Source organism: Nelumbo lutea, chromosome 1 (assembly GCF_056320005.1).
Source record: "Nelumbo lutea isolate HS-2025 chromosome 1, American lotus-T2T, whole genome shotgun sequence".
Lineage (NCBI taxonomy): Eukaryota > Viridiplantae > Streptophyta > Magnoliopsida > Proteales > Nelumbonaceae > Nelumbo > Nelumbo lutea.
This window is the reverse complement of record NC_142684.1, coordinates 74573067-74587537: the sequence shown is the minus strand read 5'-3', so window position 1 is coordinate 74587537 and position 14471 is coordinate 74573067. Positions and strand designations below refer to the sequence as shown.

The window sequence follows — 14471 nt, the reverse complement described above, 5'->3', positions numbered from 1 at the left end:
CTCCATGAATATAAGACATTAGGACTACACAAAATGAAAAAAACTTTTACATGTTATGCCTTTTATAGGGATGACAATGGGGTGGGTGGGTTTTGGAGGGTTTTGTACACTTGATCCTCCCCACCTCTAAGGGTGTCAATAGACCGGTTTTTTATTGAACCCCATCCAGTCCAAAATCAATTTGGATGGACCAACAAAACATATTGGATTGGACCAATCCGGTGTAAAATATTTATTAGATTGGATTGGACTTGGTCCATCCGTAATAAATTTATATTCGATTTGGTTGGATTAAGCCAATATCCGGTCCATTGATATAAGATAAGAATATAGGCATCAATAGACCGAGTTTGGGTTGAAACCAATCTAAATTAAATCGAATTTGAACAGATTGGATGGTCCAGACATTGAACTAGACCGGTCCAAAATATTCATTGGATTGGATTGGACTTGGTCCATTTGTAATGGACTCACATTGGACTGGATCAGATTGGACCAAATCCAGTCCAATTGACACCCCTAACTACCTCTTTGAACCTCCTAATCCATACCTTCCCCAAAACTTGCATCATGTTGGATTTTCAAAATCCAAACTCTCCCTGAGAACATAAAAAATTCAAAACTCTCTCCGGCTCTACCCCCCCCCCCCCTGCATTTGAGGGTTGGGCAGATTGGAAGTTGGATCCCAAGCCTAGATAAACATTAAAATTTCTAATTATTTGATTGAAACATATCGAAAATACATAAACTACAGATTCAAAACATTAGTAAATTAAACAAATAATATACAAGTTCATATGCCTTGCAACAATAAAGTTGATTATAAGCACTATATATATATATATATTTAACTACTAGAGGTATTTTAGTAAATTTAATATATGGGCTAGGGAGGGTTGAGCTTAGCTTAACCCTCCAAAATATGTTTTCCAAAAAAAAAGAAAAAAAGAAAAAAAAAACTGCTCCACCAGGACAGGTAGGAATAGCTTCTCACCAAATAGGGTGAAAATTGCCATACCTATGTAAACCAATGAAAATTCATCAAAATTATTGGTGGTGGTGTGAGGAGTGGTTTGACTAATCAAACTCTATGATAGTGGACTTTGACCAATCATACATCCCCCTTCCCAAGTATTTTAATGAGTTTCCATTGGTTAGGACTAGTATAAGATGTTAGAGTGTAGGAGATCCAAACTCTAATGACCTAATAAATACCAAATATAAGACCACCAAGTAAATGCAAGTGCACAAGAAGTTCAACACAAAGGAGTGGAACAAATCCTGACTCCCTTAATTCATAAGGAAGAAGAACGATTATTGGTTATGTATGTTGACAAAACTGTCATTTAATTAACAATTTGCCTTGAAAACATGATCTTAAGTATTTAACTTCTTGTCCAATTAAACAACTATGCTGATGTTGTCCAAAGTGAGGTGGACTAGCAACAAATAATGTACTAATGAGTTAGATAAGCCATGTTGGATCTGATGACCTACATACACCAATAGTTAGACACCTCGAATAGTTTCTCAGGGAGGAGCACTTCGATGCTCTCATTGTCAGTTAGGCCAAACTGATCATAACCAAATGAGCTACAGAACTCAAGGTAGTAAGAGCTGGAGAGAGCTAAAGGGCTTAAGAGCAGGAGAGTGTGTGGAAAGTTGAAAGTTTTACCTTGAGTAGCACACCCTTGTATACCTACTAGGGACTGTCGTTGTACTTCTTGTTAATGGGACACATGTTGACTTATGGGACGACTAATGGTTGAGCTATTAGGGGCGTGAGCTGCATGTCAAATGAGGTTGTGCCTCGAGTCATAGCCCATGGTCACATGTTTGTTCTTACATGCATAGACTTCCTTATCTTCTAGATTATACCCATTATTACATGATTGCTTGTGGCTCTGAAACAAATCCTTGCCTTATCTCCCATCCACATCGGGGATAAAAATGCCCTTCCATTCTCCATCTCCGATGGAAACGGGTTCTTTATTAGGGATTCAAATCTTTGAAATTTTTAAATTAATATTATTTTAAATAGGGATATTTTTAAAATATAAAAATATTTAAAATTTATTTTAATATAAATAATATCATGAGGACGGGAAAATTGTCATCATAGTGACTATGAAACTACCATTAAAAGAGGTTGAGTAAGGTCATTGATGATTTTGCCCCTTTGATTGGTTGATGAAACCACATAAAAAATGCCCTTTAATATTCCACCTTATATCTAATAAGTTGCATTTGTCCCATTTATCCTCTGTCATAAAAAAGTTAAAATATTTAAGGTTTTATTACATACAGGCCCAGTTCACTTTTCGGTAAGTTATTTATCTTAGCAATTATAGTTACCTGGGTAAGTTTTTCGGGTACACTTGTCCGAGTAAGTGCATTTACACATGTTCTTTTATTTCTCATATAAATAAGATTGACCATTTTAGCCATAAAAATTCATTATTAAAAGAGGCATTTTTGTCACATTCAAGTATTGACAATTCCCTCATAGGTGGAAAAGTCATTTATCCATCTAGGAGATGGGTATCACCAAATAAGTGATACCCAGAAAAATAAACTTTCCTTGATCTCCACATAAATTTGAAAAAAGAACATCGGATTCTTGATCAATTGGAATCAAATTCTCATTGACCAATTTCCCCCACTCTCAAAATCGAAAAAAAGAATGCCTCCAATCTAACAGTTCTTACTTGGGTTTTGTCGTTCCAACATGTGCCATGCCATAACTTCAATGCACCTTATATTGTTCTTAAGTGGATTACGTACTTACATAGTATACAGTCCTGGTCTACTTGTTAGTGAAAGAGAGGGGAGAGGGGAGGGGGGGGGGGGGATTCCGCCTCAATCTCGCTCTAGCTATCTTAGTACCAAAGTATATAATGTGGTTTCTTCTTTTGACATAGAAATTGCTTCACCTTCACCTGTTAATTTCTTTCTCTTGTTCCAAAGCAACACACAAACACATCATGTGAAGCTAATCAATATAAAAATCCAAGTACTACAGGGATTGAGTTTATAAAACACAAACCACAAGACAAGAAAAACCATATATTATAACTCTCCACTTGCAAAGCTTAGGTTCCAAGGTTTAACACAGAAAAAGGCACTGAATTGAGAGAGAGGGTGGTAGTCATGAGAAGAATCCCCTCAGCAGCACATTTTCCATGGAACCCTAAATATAAATATAAAATTTATACAATTAAAAGGATGGAATCCAAGGTTAGTCTCATATTCCTCTGACAAGCTTTGCATTTGAGAACCATTTAAGTTCCGATTGCACGTGAGATTGTTTTCTATCTTGTACCCAACTATCAAAAAAATGCACGTGTGCACATATATTCACATGGGGAAGTGAGTCATGGACTCATTGGTCAAGACACCAAATTTCAATCCCACATTACATGATACATCATACATGCATCTTTCTCCTTTGTCAAATTGCAGGTAACAGTTGTAGGGTACCCCACGTCATTGTCCCATACAAAACTAGTCCCACAAGGAATAAAAGCTGTTAACTCTGTACTGGATCCAAAGCCTAAAAGGGGTGGTCGTTTTTTGTCTTAAGGACAACATATAGAGACAAGGGTTGCAATGAGATCTGAAGGGGGTAGGCGCCCCTGTTTATGACTTTGAAATTTGGTATTCAATCCAATGTAGAATTGTGCTTCATGGTCTAGATTTCACGCCAGATCTCTTGCTCACAAGAATTCTGCTGTCTATTCACAATACACTATTTTATGCATTGGGAACATCTCCTTTTAGTATGATGAGATATTCTTCATGTGTGAATGTGATGTTATATATATAAACGTGGTAGAATTCTTGTGTGCAGGAGATCCAGACTCAAACCCATCTTTGTGTTTAACGGTTGGGATCACAAACACAATCAATCAGTCTTTGAAGTTTGCTTTGTTAATAAAAAACTTTCCTTCCAAAACAACTACCAATAAGGGGTTATTGATAGAAGAAAAGAGCACGATTTAGAGGGGGGGGGGGGGGGGGGGCAAGGTGTGTTGAGGAGAGAGAGCGCATTGATAAGCACGTGGTGTTGCATGCCTCACCCCCCGCCGCTCTCTTTTACAAAACTGAAACAAAAACCAAACTGAAAAGACTCCATCTTCCTGATCGTCCCCCTCAATTGATTGCAGAGAAATCCTTCTCTTGTTGTATCACTCGTCCACTGTCAAATTTCTTTTTCGTTTATTTTCTGTTCTTTCTCATACTTCTTTGACCAGCTTTCGTACCCCTACAGTGCTGTGCTGCGCCCGCCCTTCCTATCTTTCTCTGCAACGTTTCGATGCTTTATCTAAGCCGCTTTCCTCTCTAGGTTTCGTCTCATAGTTGTTCTTTTACCTTTCATTTGGTCATTCTATTTAATTATGTCTTATCAATGCTGTGATGGATTTCCAATTTTGGATCGGTCTATTCTTAACACTTTACACTTAGGAAGCTGTAATGAGGTTTTGTTTTCTGGGTATTTGATCATCTTTCTTTTTTCCTTCTTTTTTCGCTAGTCCCTCCCCCCCCCAAACAAGCTCTAAAGGTTCAAGCAGTTCGTCGACTGGCGTTTTGGTTTATTGTTGTTTCTCGCTTTCTCCGTTTTTTTTTTTTCTGCGTTAAGAACCACTCGCTAGATGTGGGTTTCCGTAAAAGCTTTTCTGCGTCGACGGATGTGGGTTTCCGTAAAAGCTTTTAGATTTTAGGCAGGGCCTGCGTGTTCTCCAATGGCAGAGCTCGAATCCTGCGCTAACTTAGTTAATACTTCTGCATTTTGTGCTAGAAGTCGAGGGTGCTCTCTAGAATTTTCTGTTCCTTCTGCTCCATTGAGATGTGAAGAACTGGGAATTAAACCAGAGGATGCTAGTGTCGCAGATATTTTGGCCGAGTTGCAGAGGGAGCGTCAGAAAAATGCAGAACTTATGGAGAGGATATCCTTATTGGAAGCTCAAATACAGGAGAAGAATAAGGCATCGCTACTCACAGATGGACAAGTAATAATTTGATTACCAAAAATCCATTTCTGAATTTCTACTGCTATTTTTATATTGCCCAGTGCACTTGTTTTGTCTGTATCTGTAACTAACGTTTCCTTTTCTTTTGTTTCTCTTTCATTAATCGACTATATCATGTAGAATGGCATACATCTTAATTCATTTCTAAGACAAATACACAATAAATATATTTTTATTTTAACGGATCCTTCAAACATTATTATTTTCTTAGTGGGTACCATTGAAACATTAGCATACGTGATTGCATTGTATATGTAAGTTCTCAAGGCATTCTTCGGAAGGATTTTCTAGGTAGAAATAAAAATTTTTACGAGATCTTCAGTGTAACAGTGAGAAGTCCTATAACAGAAACTCTGAACTCTGAAGGTCTTTCCGTAATGAAGTTCACGTTTTGTATGGTGATTTGCCTGAATCTCTTGTGCATATTCAGATAGAAGATTGGTTGGTCTATACAAAACAAACAGATTAGCTCAAGCTCAGGCATTCTTGTGCATTTTGCTTGGGAGTTTTGTTTGAGTTGTGTTCATCTATTCTTGGGTTCTCTTGAAGACTTTCTTTTTTATTCTTTTGGTAAACCATCCCTTGTCATTTTGTTTTTGTGTCTCCTTTCTCTGTGTATTCTTCCTGTATTTGGAGTGAACAAAACCCAAATCTGGGTTTTAAATGACAAATTAAGTAATTTACTAACTTAGGAGAGAACCTTTTGAAAAGAAATTGGCACCAACAAAGAAAGGAATTGGAAACCATGCACAGTGATGTATTGCGTTTTAAATACTCTGCATCATTGTTCAATAACATTTGGGTTTAATTTTTATGCCAATGGATTCATGCAGAGATAATATGAATCAAAGGTTAATAATAGATCAAAATTACTTTTATACACCATGACCACGATAACTACTGATAAAAACTTGCGTTCTCCTGATGTTGGAGGATTTTGCCCAACATGTTTAGATATGCAAATAAAAAGGGATTAGTTTAAAAAACAAGGCTATGAAACTTCCCATATGAGAAAAATATCTACATCTGTCTGGCTCTAGCTTCAATCTGGTGTCAGAATACAAGACTAGAACAAGGAACTATATAGATATTTCCCTATATTCCATACTTTCACAATTTAAGTCCATCATTGGCATTTCTGAAAAGAAAATGCCTTCTTCAGGAAGTCAAAGATATTTATGGGTAAATTCAGCATACCTTGGACGTTGTTTGTTTATACATTGCTTAATAAAAAAATTTGAGATCACAGGGTGACCATAATGAATATTCATTTATGTCACCTTGAGATTGTTAAATCTGTAAATGTTCTCCTTTCTCAGGATAATTACAGTGAGATGTCCTCCTTACATGATTTTCTTTCTTCAAAATCAAAATTTTGTAATATTTAGTGATTTCTATAATATTATTGTTCGGTACTAATTGAAGCATAGTCATATATCTTTCTCGTAGTTGAGTTAAAATGGTTCTTATATATTTTTATTTCGGTTTTTCTTATTGACTGATGAAGGTTGTTCTGTCATTTCTTGCATCCAGGATGGTTGCCATGGTGCAGCAGAGAGAAGTTTTAAGAAACTCAGGAGACAACTGATAGAACATGACAAAGTTGAAGATGCAGAGATTGCAGGAAGTCCTTTGACTGCACAAATAAAACATGATGTTCCATGCAGGGCCATTGGGGACAAAAATGAGCAGGAACACCTTGTAAATTGGATGAGCATGGATGAGACACAGTTTCTTAATATTGAAAAATATAAAGATGTTGACTATGCTGCAGATCATGAAGATACCGATGACAGTGATGATGAGGATGATGAGTGCTATGATGAGGATGATATTGATATTGATGATAAGAATATGCATAATGATGGCAATTCACTAGCTACAGGCATATTGAAAAGGCATCTCCATGAAAGTACTGATGGGGAAAAACAAATATCATGCTCAGGAAGGACCCCCTGTGTTCAGAGCCAATCGACAGATCCAAATTCTAGCCAAGAGATAAATGGCGATCAAAACAAAGGCTGTTTATTAACCGATACAGAAATCATTAATAACAAGAAGGAAAATAGAAGGCATTACAGGAAAGAAAATAAAAAGATTGGAGGTTATAAGACATCATCAGAAATCCATAGTTCTGGGCATGAGACTGGGCAAAAAGAATTTGGAAGCAGTCCATTGCACAAAAAGCCCCCAAAGGTAGCCTTTTGTCCGAAAGAAGTCAAGAGAATAATCGAGTCAGATGTACTTTTGTTGAAAAACGCTCAATCCCACACCATTCGGAAGATTGTTGTTTTTGCATCTCTTGGCACAAGGCATGGGTGTGAAGATATGTATGAACTAGATTTCAATCATTTTAGCATACTGAGGAAAGGAGAGCCATATGTTTCTCCCAAAAATCCCGGGGTAAGCATTTCTATTTTGTGGTTTACTTGCAAATCATTTATCAGCATAATGCCAACTTAGATGATTTATGGGGGTAAACATTCTTATTTCATGATACCAAGTGGCATCACAATACTTAATCATGGTGTTATTGTGTTCTATTGCAGAATGCTACCCTTGGTTTTTCTTGATAACCATCCAGGAGATCAACCTTGCATATAATTATTTATTTATTGAAAAAGGGTAAAGTATGATTGTATTAATAAAAGGTCCTGTGTACAATGAGAAGCTGTAGAAAACAAAGGACCTCAAAAAAAGCCATCCTCAAAAAAGTATAATCAGAAATACTATCTCTAAAAACAGTATGTATAGACACCCGACTTCTCAAAACCTCTATTGCCAAGTTAATGACCTCAGCTTCAGTAGTAGATTTTTTCTCAAAAATCCTATTGTTCCTTTCGGACCATACAGCCCACAGAACTGCTGGAGGGATGGAAGTCCAGCGTAACTTTCCTTTCTTAGACAGTCCCTGGATATGCCACTCCTCTAGCAGAGCTCTAACTGAGGCCGGCATGCACCAGCTTAGATTCAGGGATTTGAAGAAGTGTGACCAAACTGCAGAACTAAACTTGCAATGAAGGAAGAGATGCCCGGATGGTTCTACTTGCATATTGCAAAAACAGCACCTCCAATCTGACAGATTAAGACCTTTCAGCAGCATTTCTTTGGAAAAACACCTCTCCAGTGCTGCCACCCATATAAAACACTTGACTTATGGAGAAGCCGAATTCCCCCAAATGGCCTGACTGGGAAAAGGGGCTTCAGACCTTCCCACAAGAAAATTGTAGAAGGAATTTGACTGTGAAATCTCCAGATTTTGACCATTTTCAAACTGTTGAATCTTGCATCTGAAAATTTAGTTATTGGTCTTGTAACAGATTAAGTACCAGAGGGAATAACAGCATCCCGTCCATTGTTCCTTAAGCCATATTTCTCCTCAATCCCCTTCCTCCAGAGTTTGTTTGGTTCAGATGAAAACCTCCACAGCCAGCTTCCCAATAGGGCAACTGGGCAAGGTTGAATAACTTTAGGTTTCTTATTCCTAACCCCCTCTTTGATGGGGCTTGCAAATTTGCTCCCAGCTCACCAAATGGTATTTGTGAGGGTTTTTCCAGCCTTTCCAAAGAAATTTTCTCTTCCTTTTTTTTTTTCCATTTCCTTTGCTACCTCTGAGGGAATGGGGAATAGGCTCATATGGTTTTTTATTTATTGTTTCTTAAAGTTGTTGATGGGTGGCAATATTTATCCTTTAACATTTCTAGCTGGATAGCTGTTTGACAGGTATGATTAGTTTCTCTCAGAAACATAATGTCCACGTATTGTAGTGGGAACATGTTAATCAAATGCATTTTCTTGCTGACCCCTATGTTCATTTATAAATATCAACTAAATTCCTTTATTAAATCAGGAACATGTTTTATATGAGCATCGTGGTGTCCGAAGGAAGGTCTTCTATCCAAATCGACATAATCCTACACTCTGTCCTGTTAAAATACTTGAGGAGGAGAAGGCTATGAGACCATCTGATCCAAGCTGCCCATCTTGCTTGTTTCTTTGCATTAAATATGGAGGCAGGACAAGAAATCTACCCCAAAATGAGTAAGTATGACTCTTTACCATGTCTTTTCTTGATCACTTTTCATCACAATGTTATCTTTGGCATTTTATACATAGTTGAACCACCATCATCTTGTCTTTCTAGGTGCTTGAGTCTCTAACAGGCTTTCTAAAATTAGCAAATGATCCTTCTTAAACGAAAACCATGACACTTGAAGAGTTTTCTGTATATCTTTAAATTTATAGGAAATAGTAACTTAAGTGAGAGAAGCTAAAATATATTATTCAACTTTTAGTTGGTCAAGGTCATATTTGTGAAAGCAAATTGTAAAGACAATCACAAATGTTTCTGTGTTCTTACATGCATTTCAAGGATTTGATGTTTGGAATTGTTCACTGATTCCTTTTCTAATTAGCCAAGAGACACAGATGAAGATATGTTCAATGTCAATAAATGCTTTCTGTTTAAGCAGTTCCACATTTTATTTAACCTTTGTAGAACTGCAGGGTGGCTGTTCTTTCATTATTCTCTCAACTCACCCAATGTATTTATGTGCCAAAATTATCTGCCTTCGGATGTCCTTTCAGTAATGAAGGGAATGAAGTGATATAGTAAACCTGAGGCTTAGAGAGACCATGTCATGGGAAACTAATATATCTATGTTGCTCCAAAGGAGTTTGACACCTTGGGAACATCGCATACATAGATAGCAGTTTGTACTCTATTGACATCCCATAAGCAGTTATGCCAGTTGTGCACGTAAAGAAATTACTTGCTTTTCTTTGTAAGTTGTTCATATACTGTCACGTGCACAAAACACTGTTGCTCATCATCTGTTTGTCCTACTATTTTAAAGTTTGTTATATTTGAGAAGGTTTTAAATAATTTTGTTGCTCTCAAGGCTCATAAAGAAGGGGAGGTGTAATGTGTTACATTTAACCTATTCTTTCTAGTTCTTATAACCAACATGAAGGACTTTGTGTAGGTTTATGACAAACATTGAAGATGTTTTCATTTCCACCTGATCTAGAATTGACCATGGATTAATTCTTTCAGATATGTGAGACAGCGGATGGGAAGGAACAAGCTAAAATCATTTGGACCCCTTATGTGTCAGATGGCAATGCTAGTCAATATTCGCAATGGTAGCTTCTTCTTCAAGGCCTTAGGTATTACACTTCTGTTCATGGCTGGTTTCCCTGATGACCTTGTTCAGAGGGAGACCAAGTACCGGAACCTGGACCTGCTTCAAAAATATTATAGGTATTCATGCTCATCTGCCTCTGTGATACATATTTTCCATGGTTTATACTTTGAAGCAGCGTTTTAAAAAATGAGCCGGAAACGGAACCGTTCTGGGCACCGGTTTCTGGGTCAACGGTCCTATCATCCGGTTCGAATGGATGGCCCGTTCTGACAGCAAAATTAAAAAATTAAATTAAAAAAACGGTAAAAAACCGTTGAATGGGTCGATGGGTCGACGGTTCGACCACCCGGTTCAATGGTTTGTTGACTTTTTCAACGGTTTTTACCAGATTCCGGGTTTTGGGTAAAACGGAACCGGTTGCCTGGACGGTTCCCGGGATGAACGGTCCGACCGTCCGGGTCAACGGAGCATTTAGTAGTTGCTTTTTCCCCAAGATTTCATCTAGGATATCTTGTAGTAAAATTGCAAAATGATGAGCGAGCTTATTGCAGGACAGATGAGGATGCTGAAGGGGAAGTTTTGTTCCATCCATATCCAGTGCTTTATGACACGGTAAGACTTTGATTTGGTTGGTCCACATACGGGTACTATTTAGATATTAACCCTTGCCCTTAATTTTTTGATGCTTCCATCAAGCTTCAAAATGTCTTGCATATTTGCCGAATTTCAGTTTATTCAACTTTAATGAGTGAAACCAAAACCAAGGACCATTGGTTTCACCCTGACATTAATCCAATGGACTGGATTTGGTCCAATCTGATCCAGTCCAATGTGAGTCCATTACAAATGGACCAGGTCCAATACAATCAAATGAATATTTTGGACCATTTTGGACTGGTCCAATTAAATGTCTGGAGCATCCTATCTGTCCAAATTTGTTTTAATTTAGATTAATTCTAACCCAAACCTGGTCCATTGACTCCTATATTCTTATATTCTATCAATGGACCAGATATCGGCTCAATCCAACCCAATCCAATATAATTTCATTACAGATAGACCAGTCCAATCTAATCCAATAAATACTTTGGACAATTAAGTCTGGGCTGGTCCAATTCAATGTCTTGTTGGTCTGTCCAATCTGTCCAAATTGATTTTGGTTTTGATGGGATCCAATCCAAAACCAGGTCATTGACACCCCTACTTCCACCCAAACAGGCAAAAGAATCACATTGATGACCAAATAAAATTTTAGGAGTATTTTATAAGGATAATACATGAGTTCTACTCTGTAAGTTAACAGTTTTGAATCTTTCAATGCTTAACATAATTCATTAGAAGTTCCAATTCGTGGTGGGTAGACTGGGTTTGGCCTTTCGTTCTCCAAGACCCAGATAGCTGGGACCAACATTGGGTAATGGCCCTTCTTTCTCCAATTTATGTCGGGGCATGAAAATGAAACTATCCAATCCAGAGGATCCTCTATCTGATGGATGGTATGGACTGGAAACAATCATGCCTTGGCTGGATAAAGCATAACATCAAGCTGGTTCTTAAATCATTTATCTTAAAAATGCTATCATCAAATTCAGCAAAATGTGAATATTTTCTTGTAGTTTTGTTTTGTTGAGAATCATGAAATGCCAAATATCGATGTATTGTCCTAGATGAGTTAGGTATTTGGTTAAGTCACTATTCTTTTACATGCTGTTATAAGAACTGTCCAAATATTTAAACAGTGAATAAAATATGGTAATAAAGATTAAATCATTTCTTGGGTAGGTAAGCTAGGATTGAACCTGGTTGTTTATACTGTGTTACAGAAATCACAATCCAGCTAAATGATGTGCCAAAGATAACAGATTCAACATTATATAGTTTTGGTTTATTTTCACAAAAGTTCCTTGGTTAATAAGTAATCTTCTTTTTCTACAGCAGGCTGGTCTATATCCACAACGGTTACCTGGGAAAGCAATTTCAAATAAATCAAGTGGCAAGAAGCAAACAGTGTCCACAAGCAAGCCACCAAATTTAACAAGATCCTCAATCCTACCATCTGTTCCTTCAAGTCCTGTACCTCCTACACAGTTTGGGCTTATGGGATATACCTCTATCCATGGTCAAGCAATGGCAGCATTCCAGTCTCTTCCATCTCATACTCTAACAGAAACTCCACCTATCTCAAACTCTGCCACAGCCGCTTCTAACATAAATATGCCCTACCCTACAGGACAGGCTCCAACTACATATACCATGTTTGCACCACACCCAGGCAACACCTTTGTGCCAATAACATATTGGCCTCATACAAACGCATTCCCTTCATGTCCTTACCCAGCTTCATATGGTTGCCGATCTTTTGCTCCATCAACAAATTACATTTCCCTTCATCCACATCCTTACTATGGACATCCTTCCTGTGGTCCTCTTATGCCTAAAGTGGTTGAAGGAACTGGGAAGAAAGATGCAGCCCTGGAGGAAGCTGACAGTGATTCTGACAGCAGCTCAGTTGGTACAGAACCAAAAAGGGACTTGACAAATTGTAAGTAATGAACAACCCTGTCTTACATGATCTGTTGTGTAGAACATTATGTATTTATGGCAATGAATTGCTTCTTAAGGAGGCAGCTACAAATTAGCATCTGTTTCTTCTAATGAATGTGTCATTTCTCATTAACATTTTGCTTATCACCTCATAGCCAAGCTATGGTTAATGGTTGCACATTCAGCATGTAGCCAATGCATCTGTGAATCCTATCTTATATGTTGAAGATTGAAATAACCATAAGATAGGATTCACATGTAGCCAATGCTTATCAGTAGCTTGCCTCAGATACATATTTATTTTTTCTTTCCACATTAAGCTTATGTTTGTTTCTTGGCTAGGACAGTAGGACCTTATAATATACATATATCGTGCTTTTACAAGAGGAAAAAAATGCCTTCAGCATTACCTGTCGGGAACAAGGCAATGGCAGAGAATATCTCGTTCCCAACAGTCAAAAACTAGTCGCTTACAGGGGAGTTAAACATAGGGTAGGACGGATTATTTAGATGGTGGGATCAGGAGTTGAGGACCTCTGGCGTTTGATTGTCTGTAAAACCATCCAGAAACAGTAGTTAGTATTTGCAAAAGTTAGCAAGGAATGGAAGTACGTATTGAATTCACAGCCTAGCTGTCAAATTGAAGCCACCAAAAGTTGGTTCCTATGGGTTAAAGCGTTAAACAACATCTGTACTGTTAATTTGAGTAGCGTGTAACTTAAATTGAGAGAAGCATGCCAGTAATTTTTTACATGAAATTAAAGTTGGATTAATGTAAGCATTAGTTAACCATGAAAATCTCAAACAGCTCAAGTTGAGACCGTTCGACACTTGTCATTTCGACTTTTCAGTAATCAAATTCATAAAACAACGGCAACGAGACAATACCCACCCAGTTAGAGAGTATCTGTAGAGCAGTAGAGGTGTTCCCTTGTGGATGCCTAATCTCTTGTGGTGATTGATTTAGATATAACATTTCGATAGTAAGTTATATAATACATGCTCCGATCTCACGTCTCGTGTGATTAAAAGAAGCATGTGTGATCCCCTCCTACAGAAGCCTGAATATTGGTACCAATATTTGTCATTTTTTCACTTGAAATCCCCACTCGAGTTTGGACTTTGGAGTGTAAGTCCTTGTATTCTGTATTATTCTACATGTATCTGTACTGCACATATTTGAATTTGTAATCCTTCCAAGCTGAGCTTTAGTGTTTTGACAGTAAATTAATGGTTCCTAGATAGGGTGGGTCATGGATGGTCTTCATGAAATGCTGCACTCCCGTTGATCCAACATATTCATACGCGATCTCTACTTGTGCTGATGATTCCAATGAAAGCTCCTGTATATGAGTGCGATGAGTTCTATGGTGTTCTCTCTCACACACACATCTAGGTCAAGGATCATGCACCCATCACTGTCATTTCTGTTCTATTTATCCCATTATTTTAAGGGTTATGTATTAGAACACTCCTATGATTTCACAGATTTATTTAAACCTATCTTATAGTTTTTATTTTATTAAAACACCCCTATAGTTTAATTTTATTTATCCCTTATTTTAAGGGTTATTTATTGGAACACCCCTATGGTTTGATTAAGAATTATTTGTTTTTCTATATAAATATAATAAGACGATCACTTAAAACAAGTGGAAAATGTTCAAGGTCATGGGCCCATTACTGTTTATTCTGAAAGTACCCCTAACACAGTGGAAATTGTTCAAGGTCATTGGCCCATTGTTGTTTA

The 14471-nt window shown here is 37.4% G+C and overlaps 1 protein-coding gene across 5 annotated transcripts; it reads left to right on the top strand.

Moving 5' to 3' along the window:
* The first annotated feature begins 4014 nt into the window (after positions 1–4014).
* Positions 4015–14269, top strand: LOC148875387 (uncharacterized). 5 transcript variants are annotated; one of them, XM_088964619.1, is made up of 7 exons: positions 4015–5009; positions 6564–7433; positions 8881–9071; positions 10087–10293; positions 10729–10789; positions 12116–12719; positions 13069–13219. In XM_088964619.1, the coding sequence occupies exons 1-7, from the start codon at positions 4743–4745 to the stop codon at positions 13185–13187; spliced, it is 2319 nt and encodes a 772-aa protein (XP_088820745.1). In that variant the 5' UTR covers positions 4015–4742; the 3' UTR covers positions 13188–13219. The 5 variants fall into 5 exon arrangements, with proteins under 5 accessions (XP_088820745.1, XP_088820748.1, XP_088820747.1 ...); XM_088964621.1 differs by lacking the exon at positions 13069–13219 and adding an exon at positions 13963–14269 and having other exon boundaries at positions 4024–5009; positions 12113–12719; XM_088964620.1 differs by lacking the exon at positions 13069–13219 and adding an exon at positions 13967–14138 and having other exon boundaries at positions 4024–5009; positions 12113–12719.
* Positions 14270–14471: the final 202 nt, after the last annotated feature.

What these genes read in the sequence shown, in the direction of transcription:
- LOC148875387 (XM_088964618.1), top strand. Translation starts at nt 4,743, where the DNA reads ATGGCAGAGCTCGAATCCTGCGCTAACTTAGTTAATACTTCTGCATTT. An exon ending in CTGCTTCAAAAATATTATAG is followed by an intron (nt 10,294 to 10,728) that starts GTATTCATGCTC and finishes AGCTTATTGCAG; the next exon opens with GACAGATGAGGATGCTGAAG. An exon ending in AAAAAGGGACTTGACAAATT is followed by an intron (nt 12,720 to 13,068) that starts GTAAGTAATGAA and finishes TGGCTAGGACAG; the next exon opens with TAGGACCTTATAATATACAT.